At 40.4% G+C, this 25,000-nt stretch overlaps 1 protein-coding gene across 1 annotated transcript in view; it reads left to right on the top strand.

Annotated features, from left to right (window-relative positions):
* tenm4 (teneurin transmembrane protein 4) overlaps nucleotides 1-25,000 on the top strand; it is a gene marked incomplete at its 5' end in the record, with an annotated part of 264,411 nt that overhangs the window by 49,061 nt on the left and 190,350 nt on the right. The window contains 2 exon segments of the mRNA XM_029716129.1: nucleotides 1,678-1,872; nucleotides 12,778-12,978. Coding sequence (XP_029571989.1) covers nucleotides 1,678-1,872; nucleotides 12,778-12,978 — 396 coding nt within the window.

Raw genomic sequence — 25,000 nt, 5'->3', positions numbered from 1 at the left:
AATTACTGTAGTTAGTGCAAACATCTAATTAATGTAGTTAATATGTAACATATAATTACTGTAGTTAGTACATAACATATCATTACTGTAGTTAGTACATAACATATAATTACTGTAGTTAGTATGTAACATATAATTACTGTAGTTAATATGTAACATATAATTACTGTAGTTAATATGTAACATATAATTACTGTAGTTAGTACATAACATCTAATTACTGTAGTTAGTACATAACATCTAATTACTGTAGTTAGTACATAACATATAATTACTGTAGTTAGAGCATAACATATATTTACTGTAGTTAGTACATAACATATATTTACTGTAGTTAGTACATAACATATAATTATTGTAGTTAGTGCATAACATATAATTACTGTAGTTAGAGCATAACATCTAATTACTGTAGTTAGTGCATAACATCGAATTACTGTAGTTAGAACATAACATATAATTACTGTAGTTAGAGCATAACATCTAATTACTGTAGTTAGTACATAACATCTAATTACTGTAGTTAGAGCATAACATATAATTACTGTAGTTAGAGCATAACATCTAATTACTGTAGTTAGCACATAACATCTAATTACTGTAGTTAGTACATAACATATCTTTACTGTAGTTAGTACATAACATATAATTACTGTAGTTAGTACATAACATATAATTACTGTAGTTAGAGCATAACATATATTTACTGTAGTTAGTACATAACATATATTTACTGTAGTTAGTACATAACATATAATTATTGTAGTTAGTGCATAACATATAATTACTGTAGTTAGAGCATAACATCTAATTACTGTAGTTAGTACATAACATCTAATTACTGTAGTTAGAGCATAACATATAATTACTGTAGTTAGAGCATAACATCTAATTACTGTAGTTAGTACATAACATCTAATTACTGTAGTTAGAGCATAACATATAATTACTGTAGTTAGAGCATAACATCTAATTACTGTAGTTGGTACATAACATCTAATTACTGTAGTTAGAGCATAACATATAATTACTGTAGTTAGTACATAACATATATTTACTGTAGTTAGTACATAACATATAATTACTGTAGTTAGTACATAACATATATTTACTGTAGTTAGTACTTAACATATATTTACTGTAGTTAGTACATAACACCTATTTACTGTAGTTAGTACGTAACATATAATTATTGTAGTTAGAGCATAACACCTATTTACTGTAGTTAGAGCATAACATATATTTACTGTAGTTAGAGCATAACACCTATTTACTGTAGTTAGTACATAACACCTATTTACTGTAGTTAGTACAAAACATATATTTACTGTAGTTAGAGCATAACACCTATTTACTGTAGTTAGAGCATAACACCTATTTACTGTAGTTAGTACATCGTTTTGGAGCTGGCATCACTCCCCTGTTAGTGTTGACACAACGTTAGAAACCAAACTGTTCATCATTTTCTTTGCTAGAGGCTCCAACACACACATTATGGTTGGTGGAGTCCATTCAAACTGTTGTGCTCTCTGTCTGTCTGTCTGTCTGTCTGTCTGTCTGTCTGTCTGTCTGTCTGTCTGTCTGTCTGTCTGTCTGTCTGTCTGTCTGTCTGTCTGTCTGTCTGTCTGTCTGTCTGTCTGTCTGTCTGTCTGTGTGTCCATCTGTCCTTCTCCAAAGCGTCCTGTCCGGTGCTGTGCAGTGGGAACGGCCAATACCTCAAAGGGCGATGCATGTGTCACAGTGGCTGGAAGGGCGGGGAGTGTGACGTACCGACCAACCAGTGCATAGACGTCACCTGCTCTGGCCACGGGACCTGCATCGTGGGGACGTGCATCTGTAACCCTGCATACAAGGGAGATAACTGTGAAGAAGGTGAATGAATGAATGGATTAATGAATGAATGGATTAATTAATGAATTAATTAATGAGTAAATGAATTAATGAATGGATGAATGAATGAATGAATTAATGTATGGATTAATGAATGAATGGATTAATTAATGAATCAATTAATGGATGAATGAATGAATTAATGGATGTATTAATGAATGAATGAATGAATGAATGAATGGATGGATTAATTAATGAATTTATGGATGAATTAATTAATGCATGGATTAATTAATGAATGTATGAATTAATTAATTAACGGATGGTTGAATGCCTTAATGAATTCATTACTGAATTCATGAATTCATGGATGAGTTCATTAATGAATGGATGAAGATAACTGTGAGGGAAAGTAACGTTTATCAGAGTTTGACAAGGATTTTAAAAGTGAGTAAGTCACTACAGATTCCTGCTTGGGCCCCCAAGTGGCACTACAGACCCCGGTTCCATTCCAGGCCGTATCACAGCGGTCTAAGGAACTACAGACCCCGGTTCCATTCCAGGCCGTATCGCAGCGGTCTAAGGAACTACAGACCCCGGTTCCATTCCAGGCCGTGTCACAGCGGTCTAAGGAACTACAGACCCCGGTTCCATTCCAGGCCGTATCACAGCGGTCTAAGGAACTACAGACCCCGGTTCCATTCCAGGCCGTATCACAGCGGTCTAAGGAACTACAGACCCCGGTTCCATTCCAGGCCGTATCACAGCGGTCTAAGGAACTACAGACCCTGGTTCCATTCCAGGCTGTATCACAGCAGTCTAAGGAACTGGATCTCAGTGCTAGAGACATCATTACAGACCCTGGTTCCATTCCAGCGCACAATTAGCCCGGCGTCGTCCAGGTTTTGCCGTGGTAGGCCGTCATTGTAAATAAGAATTTGTTCTTAACTGACTTGCCAAGTTAAATAAAGGTGAAATGAAAAAAAATATATCACTATAATTGTTCCCTAAAGAATATGGTGGGCTCTGTGATGTCTTCCAAAGGAGAGCACTGTTAGAATATGGTGGGCTCTGTGATGTCTTCCAAAGGAGAGCACTGTTAGAATATGGTGGGCTCTGTGATGTCTTCCAAAGGAGAGCACTGTTAGAATATGGTGGGCTCTGTGATGTCTTCCAAAGGAGAGCACTGTTATGAAGGGGAAGTGTGATTAAAAATAGAAAAGTCTAAAGTTTTCCAAATATGGCTTGTTCGTATTACAAAGACGTGTAAATTAGTATTTGGGTGCAGCTGTTAGCCCAGCAGTAGAGTAATCAAACTTGAGTAAAAAAAGATGGTCAGCACAGATAAAGTTATTTCTATATCAATTAACTATATCGACAGTCTTTAACGTACATTCTTCTGGAGCTCTGGGTAAAGTTATCCCTGTAGAGGGTAGAGTTATCCCCGTAGAGGGTAGAGTTATCCCCGTAGAGGGTAGAGTTATCCCCGTAGAGGGTAGAGTTATCCCCGTAGAGGGTAGAGTTATCCCCGTAGAGGGTAGAGTTATCCCTGTAGAGGGTAGAGTTATCCCTGTCCCTGTAGAGGGTAGAGTTATCCCCGTAGAGGGTAGAGTTATCCCCGTAGAGGGTAGAGTTATCCCCGTAGAGGGTAGAGTTATCCCCGTAGAGGGTAGAGTTATCCCTTTAGAGGGTAGAGTTATCCCTGTCCCTGTAGAGGGTAAAGTTATCCCTGTAGAGGGTAGAGTTATCCCCGTAGAGGGTAGAGTTATCCCCGTAGAAGGTAGAGTTATCCCCGTAGAGGGTAGAGTTATCCCCGTAGAGAGTAGAGTTATCCCTTTAGAGGGTAGAGTTATCCCTGTAGAGGGTAGAGTTATCCCCGTAGAGGGTAGAGTTATCCCCGTAGAGGGTAGAGTTATCCCCGTAGAGAGTAGAGTTATCCCTTTAGAGGGTAGAGTTATCCCTGTAGAGGGTAGAGTTATCCCCGTAGAGGGTAGAGTTATCCCCGTAGAGGGTAGAGTTATCACCGTAGAGGGTAGAGTTATCCCTGTAGAGGGTAGAGTTATCCCTGTAGAGGGTAGAGTTATCCCCGTAGAGGGTAGAGTTATCCCCGTAGAGGGTAGAGTTATCCCTTTAGAGGGTAGAGTTATCTCTGTAGAGGGTAGAGTTATCCCCGTAGAGGGTAGAGTTATCCCCGTAGAGGGTAGAGTTATCCCTTTAGAGGGTAGAGTTATCTCTGTAGAGGGTAGAGTTATCCCTGTAGAGGGTAGAGTTATCCCCGTAGAGGGTAGAGTTATCCCTGTAGAGGGTAGAGTTATCCCCGTAGAGGGTAGAGTTATCCCCGTAGAGGGTAGAGTTATCCCCGTAGAGGGTAGAGTTATCCCTGTAGAGGGTAGAGTTATCCATGTAGAGGGTAGAGTTATCCCCGTAGAGGGTATAGTTATCCCTGTAGAGGGTAGAGTCATCCCTGTAGAGGGTAGAGTTATCCCCGTAGAGGGTAGAGTTATCCCCGTAGAGGGTAGAGTTATCCCCGTAGAGGGTAGAGTTATCCCTGTAGAGGGTAGAGTTATCCCTGTAGAGGGTAGAGTTATCCCTGTAGAGGGTAGAGTAATCCCTGTAGAGGGTAGAGTTATCCCTGTAGAGGGTAGAGTCTGTAGAGGGTAGAGTTATCCCCGTAGAGGGTAGAGTTATCCCCGTAGAGGGTAGAGTTATCCCTGTAGAGGGTAGAGTTATCCCTGTAGAGGGTAGAGTTATCCCTGTAGAGGGTAGAGTTATCCCTGTAGAGGGTAGAGTTATCCCTGTCCCTGTAGAGGGTAGAGTTATCCCCGTAGAGGGTAGAGTTATCCCCGTAGAGGGTAGAGTTATCCCTGTAGAGGGTTAGAGTTATCCCTGTAGAGGGTAGAGTTATTCCCTGTAGAGGTAGAGGTATCCCTGTAGATGGTAGCGTTTAGAAGTTATCCCCGTTCGAGGGTAGAGTTATCCCGTAGAGGGTAGAGTTATCCCCTGTAGAGGGTAGAGTTATCACTGTCCTGTAGAGGGTAGAGTTATCCCTGTAGAGGGTAGAGTTATCCCCGTAGAGGGTAGAGTTATCCTGTAGAGGGTAGAGTTATCCCGTAGAGGGTTAGAGTTATCCCTGTAGAGGTAGCGTTACCCTGTAGAGGGTAGAGTTATCCCCGTAGAGGGTAGAGGGTAAAGTTATCCCTGTAGAGGGTAGAGTTATCCCTGTAGAGGGTAGAGTTATCCCTGTAGAGGTTAGAGTTATCCCCGTAGAGGGTAAAGTTATCCCTGTAGAGGGTAAAGATGAACATTTCACTGTATATCCCTGACTACATTGCTTTGCCTTGTTATAGCCCAATGTTAGCTAGCAATCATTGCAACTTATTGGTCAGCTGCAGGCTCTCGTCTGACTGTGCCAGACCGCAGAATAACTGACGATTTTACGAACGCTCAACAACTGTTGAATATGGCCGGTGTCAGTAAACATTGGCAAAAAAGGGTCATTAAATTGTTGCCAGCAACACAGTTACAGTCACCAACGCTCTGGATAACATGAAAACAGCCTAACCAGCTCTGCTAGGGCGAGTGAAACGGTCAGAGTTTGGACTGTTCTCTCATTTTGTGTCTGGAAGTAGCTAGCAAGCTAGCCAACGTTAGCCAGTTAGCTTGGGTGCTTGACTGCTGTTGTTCAGAACGTTCGGATCAACAGTTCTCATCGCCCAGAGCGTCCAGTGCGCGCTCTGAACGCTCTGAGAGCGAAACGCTCTGAATTTACCAACAGACAATCTGACAACACTCTGAGTTTATGGCTGGGGCTATAGCTTAAGAGGGTGTGAACGATACTGAATGGGTGGAGACAAAGAAGAGCTCTCTAGTAGGTGTACCAAAATATTCAAAGGCCATTTTCTCAAAAGTTTATCAACTTTCAAAGCAGAATTACTTTCCCATTGTTTCTCAACTGTAGTGTATAATATTCAATTTTCTAGCTCTAGAGTCTACTTTTATCCAATGTAAAAACAATTGTTATGTCAAATTGTATGTTCCTTTTGATGGCGTAGAAGGAGGCCCTTCTTGCCTTGACTCTCAGATCGTTCACAGCTTTGTGGAAGTTATCTGTGGTGTTGATGCTTAGGCCGAGGTACGTATAGTTTTTTGTGTGCTCTAGGAAAACAATACTTTTTTTGGAACACCACCATAGTCTTACTGAGATTTACTGTCAGGGCCCAGGTCCATCAGGGCCCAGGTCTGACGGAATCTGTGCAGAACATCTAGGTGCTGCTGTAGGCCCTCCTTGGTTGGGGACAGAAGCACCAGATCATCAGCGAACAGTAGACATTTGACTTAAGATTCTAGAGGGTGGGGTTTAAGCTGTTGAAAGAAATCTGTTGTGTTTTTTTTGCCAATTTGAACTGCCATTTTAACTCTCTCCGTCCTCCTCTATTCCCTATACATTATGTACAGAGGGTCCAGAGCTTTCTAGTATCCACACTAAACAATCCCCCCTTTGTTATCTGAAAATCCAATGAGTTGAATTTACAAAGAGGGAAAGTGTGAATCCATTAACATCTGCTGCTATCTGGGGATGATGAGAGAGAAGGATCAAGGGAAGAGCAGAGGAGAAGAGAAGAGAGGAGAGGAGAGGAGAGGAGAGGAGAGGAGAGGAGAGGAGAAGAGAGGAGAGGAGAGGAGAGGAGAGAAGAGAAGAGAAGAAGAGAGGAGAGGAGAAGAGAGGAGAGGAGAGGAGGAGAGGAGAGGAGAGGAGAGGAAACAAAGGATGAGATTGAAGTAGCCATTGTGTTTGTCAGTCTGTTGAAACCTCTCATTTCCGGATGAGTAATGGCCCCTGTGAGTTTGATAGATGGTACTTCCTGACATCCCCCTACGGCCCCTGCACACCCCTATTCTATCTGGGTTTGGGAACCATTAGCTGTATGGTGCAGCAGAGACCCACAAGCACCTCTACCCTTCTTCTCCTACGACCTTCAGCCAGTATGATTAATTACCAGGAGAGACAGTGATGTCAGTTGGACCTAGCCTCTGATCTCTCTGCTTCTCTGAGCCTGGCGCCCCCAAACCATCTGCCTACCGAGAGAGAGAGAGAGACCTGGGTTGACACCCTATTCTCTATATAATGCGCTACCGTACTGTATAGTGCAGAAGCCTGCATAGAGCTCTGGTACAAAAGTAGTCCACTACATAGGGAACAGGGTGTCATTTGGGACGTAGATCTGGAGAGTCCTGGGATCTTCTCTGTCTCATTCTAATGGATCTTCAGAGCCTTTTATGATAAAGAGGAGATGAGATGACGTAACGATGTCCTGGTGCCACCACTAGCCGGAGTAGTGTCTGGCCGCTACCCCATTTTTCTCCCCCAATTTCGATCTTGTCTCATCGCTGCAACTTCCCAACGTGCTCGGGAGACGAAGGTCGAAGTCATCCGTCCTCTGAAACATGACCCGTCAAACCACGCTTCTTAACACCCGCCCGCTTAACCTGGATGCCAGCCTCACCAATGTGTCAGAGGAAACACCGTTCAAGTGATGACCAACGTCAGCCTGCAGGTGCCCGGCCCGCCACAAGGAGTTGCTAGAGCGTGACGAGCCAAGTAAAGCCCACCCGGCCAAACCCTCCCCTAACCCGGACGACGCTGGGCCAAACCCTCCCCTAACCTGGACAACACTGGGCCAAACCCTCCCCTTACCCGGACGACACTGGACCAATTGTATGACGTCCTATGGGACTCCCGATCACGGCCAGTAGTGATGCAGCCTGGGATCAACGCCAGGTCTGTAGTGACACCATCTAGCTTACTTTGGAGACACCTAGTGAAAAGTTTGGACACACCTACTCATTTAAGGGTTTTTCTTTTCTACATTGTAGAATAATAGTGAAGACATCAAAACTATGAAATAACACATAAAAAAATGTTTTTAAGTGTTAAACAAATCGAAATCTATTTTAGCTTTTAGATTCTTCAAAGTATCCACTCTTTATGCCATTATGACAGCTCTGCATAGTTTTGGCATTCTCTCAACCAGCTTCACCTGGAATGCTTTTCCAACAGTCTTGAAGGAGTTCCCACATATTCTGAGCACTTGTTGGCTGCTTTTCCTTCACTCTGCAGTCCAACTTTTCCCAAACCATCTCAATTGGGTTGAGGTCGGGTGATTGTGGAGGCCAGGTCATCTGATGCAGCACTCCATCACTCTCCTTCTTGGTCAGATAGCCCTTACACAGCCTAGAGGTGTGTTGGGTCATTGTCATGGAGAAAAACAAATGATATTCCCACAAAGCCCAAACCAGATGGGATGGCGTATCGCTGCAGAATGCTGTGGGAGCCATGCTGGTTAAGTGTGCCTTGAATTCTAAATAAATCACTGACAGTGTCACCAGCAAAGCACCCCCACACAATCACACCTCCTTCTCCATGCTTTACGGTGGGAACCACACATGCAGAGATCATCTGTTCACTTGCTCTGCGTCTCACAAAGACATGGCGGTTGGAACCCAAAATCTCAAATTTGGACTCATCAGACCAAAGGACAGATTTCCACCGGTCTAATGTCCATTGCTCGTGTTTCTTGGGCCAACCAAGTCTCTTTTTCGTATTGGTGTCCTTTAGTAGTGGTTTCTTTGCAGCAATTTGACCATGAAGGCCTGATTCACACAGTTTCCTCTGAACAGTTGATGTTGATGTGTCGGTTACTTGAACTCTGTGAAGCATTTATTTGGACTGCAATTTCTGAGGCTGGTAACTCTAATGAACTTATCCTCTGCAGCAGAGGAAACTCTGGGTCTTCCTTTCCTGTAGTGGTCCTCATGAGAGCCAGTTTCATCATAGCGCTTGATGGTTTTTGCGACTACACTTGAAGAAACTTAAAAAAGGTGTTGATTGACTGTCCTTCACGTGATGGACTATGATGGACTGTCATTTCTCTTTGCTCATTTGAGCTGTTTTTGTTATGTTACAGGCTTATTATAAAATGTATTAAATACATGTTTTTCCTCATCAATCTACACACAATACCCCATAATGAGTGTCCTGGCCAAGATAGGCAGCACCAAGTCATTACAAAAATTACAGACAAACAACATGAAAAACTACAAGTAATCTAGTAAAAACCATAGAATTCGCAAGAGTATAACAAAATCAAAAACAGCAAATTAAAAACATTGACAGGTTTAGGGAATCAGTCTCCAGATCATTCATCAGTGATTTAAAAACACCAAAATCGGGACAAGTTCTTCCAGTTTAAAAGTATTTTCTAAGGCGTTCCAAGACGATGGCGCAGAGTACATAAAAGCCCTTTTACCAAATTCAGTTCGGACATTTGGAACAGTTAGCAGGATAAAGTCCAGCGAACGAAGAGAGTACCCTCCACATTTCTGAACAATAAAAATGCCCAAATAAAAAGGTAGTAAACCCAAAATGGCTTTGTAAATAAAAGTATACCAGTGACTGAGCCTACGAGTGACTAGAGAAGGCCAGCCAACCCTGGTATACAAAGTGCAGTGGTGCGTAAGGGTTTTGCAGTTTAAAATATATCTCAGCGCTCCATGGAAAAGGGTGTCAATTGATCTCAAACACTGAGCGGAAGCATTCATATATAAAATATCCCCATAGTCTAGTAAAGGCATAAATGTAGCTGATACTAGCCTCCTTCTGGCTTCAAAAGAAAAACAGGCCTTATTCCTAAAATAAAATCCCAACTTCAGCTTCAATTTTTTTGTAAGTTGTTGAATATGCATTTTAAAAGAGAGGCCATCATCAATCAAAATTCCAAGATATTTATATGAGGTTACAACCTCAATCTCCTTGCCCTGACAGGTAGTAATAGGTGAAAGGTTCAGAGGTCTATTTCTTACTTTAGTTTAGTTTAGTCAGTATTGAGGATAAGCTTCAATTGGACACAAGGTATGTTGAACAGTATTAAAAGCAGTTTGCAAGTTCTGGAAAGCTTTTGTAAGAGACGAGTCACAACAGTAAATGACAGTATCATCAGCATAAAAATGAAAAATTGGACATTTTTGTCTAAATTATTTATATAAATAGTGAATTAGAGGGGACCAAGTACAGAGCCTTGGGGCACACAGACAGACAATTTAACAGACATGAGCCCATCACATTGAGTGCACTGAGTTCTATCAGACAGATAGTTAACAAACCATGCAACTGCATGCTCTGAAAGACCTACGCTCGACAATCTCTGCTTTAGTATAGCATGATCAACTGTATCAAAAGCCTTAGAGAGATCAATAAAAAGTGAGACACAATGCTGTTTTTGTCAAGAGCTTCAGTGATCTCATTTAAAACCTTCATGGCTGCTGTAATTGTGCTATGCTTCTTCCTGAAACCCGATTGGTACATTGATAAATTAGAGTTAGTAAATAAAAACTATTTTAGCTGGTCACTCACAAGGGTTTCAAGTATTTTCACCAGGGGTGACAGCTTTGAGATTGGCCTATAATTATTTAAAAGAGTTGGATCTCCCCCTTTTAAAAGTGTCAGGACAAATGCTGATTTCCAGATCTTTGGAATTTCATTACATTCCAGGGTTAGATTGAACAGATATGTAAGTGGTTCAGGTATGAAATCCGCTGCCATATTTAAAAAGCAGGGATCCAAAAGATCAGGACCTGGAGGCTTTCTCTGATCTAAGGATTTCAGGGCTTTATATACCACCTGCACTGAGAATGGCAAAAAGCTAAAAGTTTGACCAGCTCTCACTGGTTCATCCACACAAGGTTGTACAGAGACAGAGGACACTGAATCAAACAGCCTGCCAGATGATATAAAGTGCTCATTGAAACAATTCAGCATTTCAGGACAGGTATTGTATATATAATCAGGACAGGTATTGTATATATAATCAGGACAGGTATTGTGTATATAATCAGGACAGGTATTGTATATATAATCAGGACAGGTATTGTGTATATAATCAGGACAGGTGTTGTATATATAATCAGGACAGGTATTGTGTATATAATCAGGACAGGTATTGTGTATATAATCAGGACAGGTATTGTGTATATAATCAGGACAGGAATTGTATATATAATCAGGACAGGTATTGTATATATAATCAGGACAGGTATTGTACTTCTTCTCAACAAGCTGTAAACCTGATAGGATAATGTTCTCATCCTTATAAGTGCTCGCTGCTGTCACACCCTCAGGCATTTCTCTCAGCTGACGATGTCACTTCCCTCAGCTGATGATGTCACTTCCCTCAGCTGATGATGTCACTTCCCACAGCTGATGTGTCACTTCCCTCAGCTGATGATGTCACTTCCCACAGCTGATGATGTCACTTCCCACAGCTGATGATGTCACTTCCATCAGCTGATGATGTCACTTCCCACAGCTAATGATGTCACTTCCCACAGCTGATGATGTCACTTCCCACAACTGATGATGTCACTTCCCACAACTGATGATGTCACTTCCCACAGCTGATGTGTCACTTCCCACAGCTGATGTGCCACTTCCCTCAGCTGATGATGTCACTTCCCTCAGCTGATGTGTCACTTCCCACAGCTGATGATGTCACTTCCCACAGCTAATGTGTCACTTCCCACAGCTGATGTGTCACTTCCCACAGCTGATGATGTCACTTCCCTCAGCTGATGATGTCACTTCCCACAGCTGATGATGTCACTTCCCACAGCTGATGATGTCACTTCCCTCAGCTGATGATGTCACTTCCCACAGCTGATGTGTCACTTCCCTCAGCTGATGTGTCACTTCCCTCAGCTGATGATGTCACTTCCCACAGCTAATGTGTCACTTCCCTCAGCTGATGATGTCACTTCTCACAGATGATGATGTCACTTCCCACAGATGATGATGTCACTTCCCACAGCTGATGATGTCACTTCCCACAAATGATGTGTCCCAAATGGCACCCTATTGTCTTTATAGTGGAATACTTTTGACCAGAGCCCTGTGGCCAACCCTCCAGCATGCTTTTACATTTAGGGAAACATGTTCTTGTCAAGGTCTTCCCCTCTCCTCTCCTCTCCTCTCCTGTCTGTCCTCTACTCCTCTCTTCTCCTCTCCTCTCTGTGTCCTCTCCTCTCCTCTCCTCTCTACTTGATCTCTCCTTCTATCCGTCTTTCCACTCCTCCTGGTCTGTTTTTTGAGTTTTGCTTTGAAGGAAGGTATGTCATTTGCCTGTTTGTAAATCCCCTTTCTGTTCGTCCCAGGGCTCAGAGAGTGCTAGTTGACCCCTCTCTGTAGACGTCAGATCCTGTCTGCTTTGTAAAGGGTGCACTAAACACTAAGCCTGTTGAGGCTAGAGCGGTGAATCCCAGTCCCCACTGTGGAGGGTTATTGTTCCCCCCCATGTAGAGATCATCCTCCTCTTGTCCCCCGTCTGTCTGATAGAGATGCCAGGGCGGCCCAGTGGGGGGGCTGGAGGCCCGGGGGGGACACACTGGAAACAGCAGGAGACTGGAGTGACTGTCTATATTCTCTGTGACTGTGTTGACTGCGTACCTGCCTAACTCTGTCTCTCTGTGACTTTGTTGACTGCGTACCTGCCTAACTCTGTCTCTCTGTGACTGTGTTGACTGCTTACCTGCCAGTCTGTCTATGCCACTGTGGCTTTGTGTCTGACTGTCTCTGTGTAACTGTGTCAATGACTGACTGTGTTTCTAATATGACTCTGTCTTCCTGCTCTCTATGTGACTCTGTCTCTGTGTTGCCTGTGTATCTAATTATCCCTCTCTCTCTCCCTCTGTCCCTCTATCTCTCTCCCTGTCTCTCTCTGTCTCTGTATATCTCTCTGTCTCTTTGTCTCTTTCTCTCTCTCTCTCGCTCTCTGTCTCTATGTCTCTCTCTCTGTCTCTTTGTCTCTTTCTCTCTCTCTATCTCTGTCTCTCTCTGTCTCTCTCTCTCTCTCCCTGTCTCTCTCTGTCTCTGTATATCTCTCTTTCTCTCTATTCCAGTGGACTGCCTGGACCCTACCTGTTCTGGACGTGGGGTTTGTGTCCGTGGAGAGTGCCACTGTTTCGTGGGTTGGGGTGGGTCTGGGTGTGAGAGTACCAGGGCGTCCTGCATGGACCAGTGTTCCGGACACGGAGCCTTCCTGACAGACACAGGAACCTGCAGCTGTGACCCCAATTGGACCGGACACGACTGCTCCACAGGTCAGTGGCTATAGAAATATATCTTAACGTCTCAATTTAATTTAATTACATTTAATTTAACACTGAGTATACCAACTATTAGGAACACGTTCCGACTATCGAGTTGCATCCCTACCCACCTTTTGCCCTCAGAACAGCCTCAATTCGTCAGGTTATGGACTGTACAAGGTGTCGAAAACATTCCACTGTGATTCTGGACCATGTTGACTCCAATGCTTCCTCATTAGATGTGTCAAGTTGGCTGGATGTCCTTTGGGTGGTGGACCGTTCTTGATACACACGGGAAACTGTTGAGCGTGAAAAACCCAGCAGCGTTGCAGTTCTTGACACATTCAAACCGGTGCGCTTGTCTTGCAGTCCATGTCTCAATTGTATCAAGGTTTAAAAAATCATTTTTCAACCTGTCATCCTCCCCTTCATCTACACTGATTGAGGTGGATTTAACAAGTGACATCAATAAGGGATCGTAGCTTTTACCCTGGATTCACCTGGTCAGTCTATGTCATGGAAAGATCAGGTGTTTTAATGTTTTGTATTCTCAGTATATCTAATTAGTACTGGACCGGACCTCAATATATCTTCATTCTTCAGAAAGTATTCATACCCTGTGACTTAATCCACATTTTGTGTGTTACCGCTGAATTCACACACAATACCCCATATTGACAAAGTAAAAATATGTTTTATTTTTTAAAATGTTTGCTAATTTATTAAAAATGAAATACAGAAATATCTAATTTACGTAAATATTCACACCCTTGAGTCAATACTTTGTAGAAGCGCCTATGGCGGTGATTACAGCTTTGAGTCATCTTCAGTATGTCTGTATCAGCTTTGAGTCGTCTTCAGTATGTCTGTATCAGCTTTGAGTCGTCTTCAGTATGTCTAACAGCTTTGAGTCGTCTTCAGTATGTCTGTATCAGCTTTGAGTCGTCTTCAGTATGTCTGTATCAGCTTTGAGTCGTCTTCAGTATGTCTGTATCAGCTTTGAGTCGTCTTCAGTATGTCTGTATCAGCTTTGAGTCGTCTTCAGTATGTCTAACAGCTTTGAGTCATCTTCAGTATGTCTAACAGCTTTGAGTCGTCTTCAGTATGTCTGTATCAGCTTTGCAAATCTGGATTTCATTCTTCCCTGCAGATTTTCTCAAGTTCTGTTAAGTTAGATGGGGAGCGGTGAACAACAATCTTCAAGTCTTTGCACAGATTTTCAATTGGATTCAAGTCTTTGCTTTGGCTGGGCCACTCAAGGACTTTCACATTCTTGTTCTGAAGGCCATTCCAGCGTTGCGTTGAATCTTCGCCCCCAGGATAACGTCGTTTGCACTCTGAAGCAGATTCACATCAAGGATTTGCCTCTATTTGGCTTCATTCATTGTTCCCTCTATCCTTTACCAGTCTCCCAGTCCCCTGTTGCTGAAAAGCCTCCCCATAGCATGATGCTGCCACCAACATGCTTCACGGTAGGGTTGATGTTAGGCAAGTAATGAGCTGTGCCTGGTTTTCTCCAGACATATCGTGTTGCATTCAGGCCAATGAGTAAATGTTTTGTTTCTTCAGACCACAGAATCTTTTGCTTTATGGCCTGAATCTTTCAAGTGCATGTTTTGTTAAACTCCAGGCATGCTGTCGTGTGCCTTTTTTTCCTCAGGAGTGGATTCCGTCTATCCACTCTGCCATTAAGCCCAGATTGGTGAATTGCTGTAGAGACTGTTGTCCTTCTGGCAGGTTCTCCCATCGCAGCCAAGGATCTATGTAGTGCTGTCACAGTGGTCAATGGGTTCTTGGTCACCTCCCTGTCCAAGGCCCTTCTTGCCTGGTTTCTCAGTTTGGTCACATGGCCAGCTCTAGGCAGAGTATTTATTTTTTCTTTAAATTTCCCAATGATGGAGACCACTGTTCTCTTGGAAACTTTCAACACCCTAGAAATTGTTTTATACCCTTCCCTAAATATATACCTCACCACAATTCTCAGAGCTCTACGGACAGTCCCTTGGACTTCATGGTATAGTTTCTGCTCTGACATACACTGCGTACAACTGTGGGACCTTTATATAGACAGGTGTGTTTCTTTCTAAATCATGTTCAAGACTGTTTTCTGGGGGTCTGTACTCCTGAAGTTGAAAACTGTTTTTTGTGCTTGCCAGTTAGCTAGCGGTTCTCAGCTATTAGCAGCCAATGGCTAGCAGTTCTCAGCTGTTAGCGGCCAATGGCTAACAGTTCTCAGCTGTTAGCAGCCAATGGCTAGCAGTTCTCAGCTGTTAGCAGCCAATGGCTAGCAGTTCTCAGATGTTAGCAGCCAATGGCTAACAGTTCTCAGCTGTTAGCAGCCAGTTAGCTAGCAGTTCTCAGCTGTTAGCAGCCAGTTAGCTAGCAGTTCTCAGCTGTTAGCAGCCAATGGCTAGCAGTTCTCAGCTGTTAGCAGCCAATGGCTAGCAGTTCTCAGCTGTTCACAGCCAATGGCTAACAGTTCTCAGCTGTTAGCAGCCAATGGCTAACAGTTCTCAGCTGTTAGCAGCCAATGGCTAGCAGTTCTCAGCTGTTAGCAGCCAATGGCTAACAGTTCTCAGCTGTTAGCAGCCAATGGCTAGCAGTTGATTGCCATAATTCTTTTGAGTCATTACTGAATTTATTATATTTAATATAATTCATCAAACGTTAAACCTCTTTAAATAATGAATTGTAATTCATGGTAACCTCGTAAACAATGATGATTGAGACCCGGTGTTTATTTGAAACAGGTGTGTGTATTTGCTATTAATAGGGACAGGCGACTATTTGAGACTGCGTTTTAATTAAAGTTTTACGCTAGTTTTTAAGTTCAAGATAATCCTTCAAAAATTGGATCCGACGGAGGTAACTGCTGGGTTCTTGTCAGAAATAAACATGAGTGATTATTTTTAATCGTGTGTGTGTGTGTGTGTGTGTGTGTGTGTCTGTGTGTCTGTGTGTCTGTGTGTGTGTGTGTGGGGTTATGTCCAGAAAATTGTTGTCGCTTAACATGAAAGCACCAATTATCCCCATCACCAGAAGTAGGCTTCAGCTCTACTTCTCCACGGCAGCAATCACAGCTGATTTTACTAATAAGTGTGGGTCTTCTATCCTTGTCCGACTGGCTTCTCTCTCTGTCTCTAAACCTCCTCACACAATGGGCTGCGTCCCAAATGGAACACTATTCCCCATATACAGTAGAACACACTTTTTTTTTTACCAGAGCCCTTAAGGCCTGTCCTCAAAAGTAGTGCACTATGTAGGAAATAGGGTGTCATATGAGACACATCTATGGTTTGTTTGCAGCCAGAGAAAATGAAGGGCACAAGCAAAGTGAGGATCTTGTCAGAGACATGCTCTAATTTAAGTTAATGCTGCTTCTAAAGTATTTTCTCTCCATTGGCACCAGGCTCAGTGCCAATTGTTCTGCTTCTTATATATTCCTGCTGTGGTGTTGTCTAGCTGGATGTGGCCCCTGTGGTGTTGTCTAGCTGGATGTGGCCCCTGTGGTGTTGTCTAGCTGGATTTAACCCCTGTGGTGTTGTCTAGCTGGATTTAACCCCTGTGGTGTTGTCTAGCTGGATTTAACCCATGTGGTGTTGTCTAGCTGGATGTAACCCCTGTGGTGTTGTCTAGCTGGATTTAACCCCTGTGGTGTTGTCTAGCTGGATGTGACCCCTGTGGGGTTGTCTAGCTGGATGTGACCCCTGTGGGGTTGTCTAGCTGGATGTCACCCCTGTGGTGTTGTCTAGCTGGATGTCACCCCTGTGGTGTTGTCTAGCTGGATGTGACCCCTGTGGTGTTGTCTAGCTGGATGTGACCCCTGTGGTGTTGTCTAGCTGGATGTAACCCCTGTAGTGTTGTCTAGCTGGATGTAAACCCTGTGGTGTTGTCTAGCTGGATGTGACCCCTGTGGTGTTGTCTAGCTGGATGTGACCCCTGTGGTGTTGTCTAGCTGGATGTAACCCCTGTGGTGTTGTCTAGCTGGATGTGACCCCTGTGGTGTTGTCTAGCTGGATGTGACCCCTGTGGTGTTGTCTAGCTGGATGTGACCCCTGTGGTGTTGTCTAGCTGGATGTAACCCCTGTGGTGTTGTCTAGCTGGATGTAACCCCTATGGTGTTGTCTAGCTGGATGTGACCCCTGTGATGTTGTCTAGCTGGATGTGACCCCTGTGGTGTTGTCTAGCTGGATGTAACCCCTGTGGTGTTGTCTAGCTGGATGTAACCCCTATGGTGTTGTCTAGCTGGATGTGACCCCTGTGGGGTTGTCTAGCTGGATGTGACCCCTGTGGGGTTGTCTAGCTGGATGTGACCCCTGAGGTGTTGTCTAGCTGGATGTAACCCCTGTGGTGTTGTCTAGCTGGATGTAACCCCTATGGTGTTGTCTAGCTGGATGTGACCCCTGTGGTGTTGCCTAGCTGGATGTAACCCCTGTGGTGTTGTCTAGCTGGATTTAACCCCTGTGGTGTTGTCTAGCTGGATGTAACCCCTGTGGGGTTGTCTAGCTGGATGTAACCCCTGTGGTGTTGTCTAGCTGGATGTGACCCCTGTGGTGTTGTCTAGCTGGGTGTGACCCCTGTGGTGTTGTCTAGCTGGATGTGACCCTTGTGGTGTTGTCTAGCTGGATGTGACCCCTGTGGTGTTGTCTAGCTGGATGTAACCCCTGTGGTGTTGTCTAGCTGGATGTGACCCCTGTGGTGTTGTCTAGCTGGGTGTAACCCCTGTGGTGTTGTCTAGCTGGATGTGACCCCTGTGGTGTTGTCTAGCTGGATGTGACACTGTGGTGTTGTCTAGCTGGATGTGACCCCTGTGGTGTTGTCTAGCTGGATTTAACCCCTGTGGTGTTGACAGAGCCTGAGCTACATATTTGACTTATACATCTGGGTTCAAAATATACATTTGATTTCAAATACAGTTATAGCTGTGCTTGATTGAGAATGCGCAGTGCAATAGACCAATGGAATTGTTCCAAAAGTTCAATCCCCACCCATCTGTTTAGCGAGGCAGAGAAAGCACTCTTGTCTAATGAGGCAGAGAAAACAGTCTTGTCTAATGAGGCATAGAAAATAGTCTTGTCTAATGAGGCATAAAAAACAGTCTTGTCTAATGAGGCAGAGAAAACAGCCTTGTCTAATGAGGCAGAGAAAACAGTCTTGTCTAATGAGGCATAGAAAACAGTCTTGTCTAATGAGGCATAGAAAACAGTCTTGTCTAATGAGGCATAGAAAACAGTCTTGTCTAATGAGGCAGAGAAAACAGTCTTGTCTAATGAGGCATAGAAAACAGTCTTGTCTAATGAGGCAGAGAAAACAGTCTTGTCTAATGAGGCATAGAAAACAGTCTTGTCTTATGAGGCATAGAAAACAGTCTTGTCTAATGAGGCAGAGAAAACAAAAATGAAGCATCACTATATCCCCAAGTCACAGGGCAGCTGGGACATTTAACCTTCACTCACCTCTGATTGACCAAAAAAGCTCAGAACAATTGATTACCAATAAGATTTAAAACACCAAGCTGTCTTAGTGTATAGAAAAACAGTCCTTCTGGTGTTTTCTCTCTGCTTTCATTATGTTAGACAGCTGATGTGATGTTGGTACAGAATGGGGTCTGAACTGAACGAGGAGGTCTGAAATTAGATTTTAAATGAGGCTTTGCTTGGTGTACAGGGGTGAGTCCCAAATGGCACCCTAGTCCCTATTCGAATGTAGGGAACATGTTGTCACCAGTTCCTTTATGTCTCATTAATATGAAGCAGACAGGCTGACCTATTAGGTAATCCTGGGGATTTGGGGGGGAATGGACAGTTAAATTAGTGATGGGTGTGCATAGCAGCAGTATAGTATAGCATAGCAGCACTATAATATAGTATAGTAGCAGTATAGTATAGCAGCACTATAATATAGTATAGTAGCAGTATAGTATAGCAGCACTATAATATAGTATAGCAGCAGTATAGTATAGCAGCAATATAATATAGTATAGTAGCAGTATAATATAGTATAGCAGCACTATAATATAGTATAGTAGCAGTATAGTATAGTATAGTATAGCAGCACTATAATATAGTATAGCAGCAGTATAGTATAGCAGCAGTATAGTATAGCAGCAGTATAGTATAGTAGCAGTATAGTATAGCAGCAGTATAGTATAGCAGCAGTATAGTATAGCAGCAGTATAGTATAGCAGCAGTATACTATAGTAGCAGTATAGTATAGTAGCACTATAATATAGTATAGCAGCACTATAATATAGTATAGCAGCAGTATAGTATAGCAGCAGTATAATATAGCAGCAGTATAGTATAGTAGCATTATAGTATAGCAGCAGTATAGTATAGCAGCAGTATAGTATAACAGCAGTATAGTATAGTAGCAGTATAGTATAGTATAGTAGCACTATAATATAGTATAGCAGCAGTATAATATAGTATAGCAGCAGTATAATATAGTATAGCAGCAGTATAATATAGTATAGCAGCACTATAATATAGTATAGCAGCACTATAATATAGTATAGTAGCAGTATAGTATAGCAGCAGTATAGTATAGCATAGCAGCACTATAATATAGTAGCAGTATAGTATAGCAGCACTATAATATAGTATAGCAGCAGTATAGCATAGCATCACTATAATATAGTATAGCAGCAGTATAGTATAGCAGCAGTATAGTATAGCAGCAGTATAGTATAGCAGCAGTATAGTATAGCAGCAGTATAGTATAACAGCAGTATAGTATAGCAGCAGTATAGTATAGTAGCAGTATAGTATAGCAGCACTATAATATAGTATAGCAGCAGTATAGTATAGCAGCAGTATAGTATAGCAGCAGTATAGTATAGTAGCAGTAGGCAGTATAGTATAGCAGCAGTATAGTATAGCAGCAGTATAGTATAGCAGCAGTATAGTATAGCAGCAGTATAGTATAGCAGCAGTATAGTATAGTAGCACTATAATATAGTACAGCAGCAGTATAATATAGTATAGCAGCAGTATAATATAGTATAGCAGCAGTATAATATAGTATAGCAGCACTATAATATAGTATAGCAGCACTATAATATAGTATAGTAGCAGTATAGTATAGCAGCAGTATAGTATAGCATAGCAGCACTATAATATAGTAGCAGTATAGTATAGCAGCACTATAATATAGTATAGCAGCAGTATAGCATAGCATCACTATAATATAGTATAGCAGCAGTATAGCATAGCATCACTATAATATAGTATAGCAGCAGTATAGTATAGCAGCAGTATAATATAGTAGCATTATAATATAGTAGCAGTATAGTATAGCATAGCAGCAGTATAGTAGCAGTATAGTATAGTATAGCAGCACTATAATATAGTATAGTAGCAGTATAGTATAGTATAGCAGCACTATAATATAGTATAGTAGCAGTATAGTATAGTATAGCAGCACTATAATATAGTATAGCAGCAGTATAATATAGTAGCAGTATAGTATAGCATAGCAGCACTATAATATAGTATAGCAGCAGTATTGTATAGCAGCAGTATAGTATAGTATAGCAGCAGTATAATATAGTATAGCAGCAGTATAGTATAGCATAGCAGCACTATAATATAGTATAGCAGCAGTATAGTATAGCATACCAGCACTATAATATAGTATAGCAGCAGTATAGTATAGCATAGCATCACTATAATATAGTATAGTAGCAGTATAGTATAGCAGTACTATAATATAGTATAGCAGCAGTATAGTATAGCAGCACTATAATATAGTATAGTAGCAGTATAGTATAGCAGCACTATAATATAGTATAGCAGCAGTATAGTATAGCATAGCAGCACTATAATATAGTATAGCAGCAGTATAATATAGTATAGTAGCAGTATAGTATAGTATAGTAGCGGTATAGTATAGCATAGCAGCACTATAATATAGCATAGCAGCACTATAATATAGTATAGCAGCAGTATAATATAGTATAGCAGCAGTATAACAGCAGTATAGTATAGCATAGCATCACTATAATATAGTATAGTAGCAGTATAGTATAGCAGCACTATAATATAGTATAGTAGCAGTATAGTATAGCATCACTATAATATAGTATAGTAGCAGTATAGTATAGCAGCACTATAATATAGTATAGCAGCACTATAATATAGTATAGCAGCAGTATAGTATAGCAGCAGTATACTATAGTAGCAGTATAGTATAGTAGCACTATAATATAGTATAGCAGCACTATAATATAGTATAGCAGCAGTATAGTATAGCAGCAGTATAATATAGCAGCAGTATAGTATAGTAGCATTATAGTATAGCAGCAGTATAGTATAGCAGCAGTATAGTATAACAGCAGTATAGTATAGTAGCAGTATAGTATAGTATAGTAGCACTATAATATAGTATAGCAGCAGTATAATATAGTATAGCAGCAGTATAATATAGTATAGCAGCAGTATAATATAGTATAGCAGCACTATAATATAGTATAGCAGCACTATAATATAGTATAGTAGCAGTATAGTATAGCAGCAGTATAGTATAGCATAGCAGCACTATAATATAGTAGCAGTATAGTATAGCAGCACTATAATATAGTATAGCAGCAGTATAGCATAGCATCACTATAATATAGTATAGCAGCAGTATAGTATAGCAGCAGTATAGTATAGCAGCAGTATAGTATAGCAGCAGTATAGTAGCAGCAGTATAGTATAACAGCAGTATAGTATAGCAGCAGTATAGTATAGTAGCAGTATAGTATAGCAGCACTATAATATAGTATAGCAGCAGTATAGTATAGCAGCAGTATAGTATAGCAGCAGTATAGTATAGTAGCAGTATAGTATAGCAGCAGTATAGTATAGCAGCAGTATAGTATAGCAGCAGTATAGTATAGCAGCAGTATAGTATAGCAGCAGTATAGTATAGTAGCACTATAATATAGTACAGCAGCAGTATAATATAGTATAGCAGCAGTATAATATAGTATAGCAGCAGTATAATATAGTATAGCAGCACTATATATAGTATAGCAGCACTATAATATAGTATAGTAGCAGTATAGTATAGCAGCAGTATAGTATAGCATAGCAGCACTATAATATAGTAGCAGTATAGTATAGCAGCACTATAATATAGTATAGCAGCAGTATAGCATAGCATCACTATAATATAGTATAGCAGCAGTATAGCATAGCATCACTATAATATAGTATAGCAGCAGTATAGTATAGCAGCAGTATAATATAGTAGCATTATAATATAGTAGCAGTATAGTATAGCATAGCAGCAGTATAGTAGCAGTATAGTATAGTATAGCAGCACTATAATATAGTATAGTAGCAGTATAGTATAGTATAGCAGCACTATAATATAGTATAGTAGCAGTATAGTATAGTATAGCAGCACTATAATATAGTATAGCAGCAGTATAATATAGTAGCAGTATAGTATAGCATAGCAGCACTATAATATAGTATAGCAGCAGTATTGTATAGCAGCAGTATAGTATAGTATAGCAGCAGTATAATATAGTATAGCAGCAGTATAGTATAGCATAGCAGCACTATAATATAGTATAGCAGCAGTATAGTATAGCATACCAGCACTATAATATAGTATAGCAGCAGTATAGTATAGCATAGCATCACTATAATATAGTATAGTAGCAGTATAGTATAGCAGTACTATAATATAGTATAGCAGCAGTATAGTATAGCAGCACTATAATATAGTATAGTAGCAGTATAGTATAGCAGCACTATAATATAGTATAGCAGCAGTATAGTATAGCATAGCAGCACTATAATATAGTATAGCAGCAGTATAATATAGTATAGTAGCAGTATAGTATAGTATAGTAGCGGTATAGTATAGCATAGCAGCACTATAATATAGCATAGCAGCACTATAATATAGTATAGCAGCAGTATAATATAGTATAGCAGCAGTATAACAGCAGTATAGTATAGCATAGCATCACTATAATATAGTATAGTAGCAGTATAGTATAGCAGCACTATAATATAGTATAGTAGCAGTATAGTATAGCATCACTATAATATAGTATAGTAGCAGTATAGTATAGCAGCACTATAATATAGTATAGCAGCAGTATAGTATAGCATAGCAGCACTATAATATAGTATAGCAGCAGTATAGTATAGCATAGCAGCACTATAATATAGTATAGCAGCAGTATAATATAGTAGCAGTATAGTATAGTATAGTAGCGGTATAGTATAGCATAGCAGCACTATAATATAGCATAGCAGCACTATAATATAGTATAGCAGCAGTATAACAGCAGTATAGTATAGCATAGCAGCACTATAATATAGCATAGCAGCACTTTAATATAGTATAGCAGCAGTATAATATAGTAGCAGTATAATATAGTATAGTAGCGGTATAATATAGTATAGCAACACTATAATATAGTATAGTAGCGGTATAATATAGTATAGCAGCACTATAATATAGTATAGCAGCAGTATAATATAGTAGCAGTATAATATAGTATAGTAGCGGTATAATATAGTATAGCAACACTATAATATAGTATAGTAGCGGTATAATATAGTATAGCAGCACTATAATATAGTATAGCAGCAGTATAGTATAGTAGCAGTATAATATAGTATAGCAGCAGTATAATATAGTAGCAGTATAATATAGTATAGTAGCACTATAATATAGTATAGCAGCACTATAATATAGTATAGTAGCGGTATAATATAGCATAGCAGCACTATAATATAGTATAGCAGCAGTATAATATAGTAGCAGTATAATATAGTATAGTAGCGGTATAATATAGTATAGCAGCAGTATAATATAGTATAGTAGCAGTATAGTATAGTATAGCAGCACTATAATATAGTATAGTAGCAGTATAATATAGTATAGCAGCACTATAATATAGTATAGTAGCACTATAATATAGTATAGCAGCACTATAATATAGTATAGTAGCAGTATAATATAGTATAGCATCACTATAATATAGTATAGCAGCAGTATAATATAGTAGCAGTATAGTATAGTATAGCATGGTATATTAGAACAGCAGTATAATATTGCATCAGTATAGTAAAGCATAGTAGTATTATAGTATAGTATGGTAACAGTATAGTTTGGTAACATTATAGTTTGGGATCAGTATAGTATAGTATAGTAGCAGTATATTATAGCAGCGGTATAGTATAGTATGGTAACAGTATAGTTTGGCAGCAGTATAGTATAGTAGCAATATAGTATAGTATAGCAGAATTATAGTTTGGTAGCAGTATAGTATAGCAGCAGTATATTATAGTAACCATATATTATAGTATAGTATAGTAGCGATATAGTATATTATAGCAACAGTATATTATAGTAACCATAAATTATAGTATAGTATAGTAGCGATATAGTATATTATAGCAGCAGTATATTATAGTAACCATATATTATAGTATAGTATAGTAGCGATATAGTATATTATAGCAGCAGTATATTATAGTAACTGTATATTATATTATATTATAGTAGCAGTATAGCATAGTATAGCATCAGTATAGTAGTGGCATATTATAGCATCATTATAGTATAGTAACAGTCTAGTACAGCAGCAGTATAGTATAGTAGCAGTATAGTGGCAGTATAGTGGCAGTATAGTATAGCAGCAGTATAGTATAGTAGCAGTATAGTTTAGTATAGTGGCAGTATAGTAGTGGTATATTATAGCATCATTATAGTATAGTAGCAGTATAGTATAGTAGCAGTATAGTATAGTATAGTGGCATTATAGTACAGCAGCAGTATAGTATAGCATAGTAGCAGTATAGTATAGCGGCGGTATAGTATAGTATGGTAGCAGTATAGTATAGTGGCAGTATAGTATAGCCACGGTATAGTATAGTATGGCAGCAGTATAGTATAGTGGCAGTATAGTATAGCAGCAGTATAATATAGTATAGTAGCAGTATATTATAGTATAATATCAGTATAGTACAGCAGCAGTATAGTATAGCGGCAGTATAGTATAGCCACGGTATATTATAGTATG

This window comes from Salmo trutta, chromosome 26 (assembly GCF_901001165.1).
Source record: "Salmo trutta chromosome 26, fSalTru1.1, whole genome shotgun sequence".
Taxonomy (NCBI): Eukaryota; Metazoa; Chordata; class Actinopteri; order Salmoniformes; family Salmonidae; genus Salmo; species Salmo trutta.
Note: the sequence above shows the minus strand (reverse complement) of the source record. Positions and strands in the feature narration are given on the sequence as shown.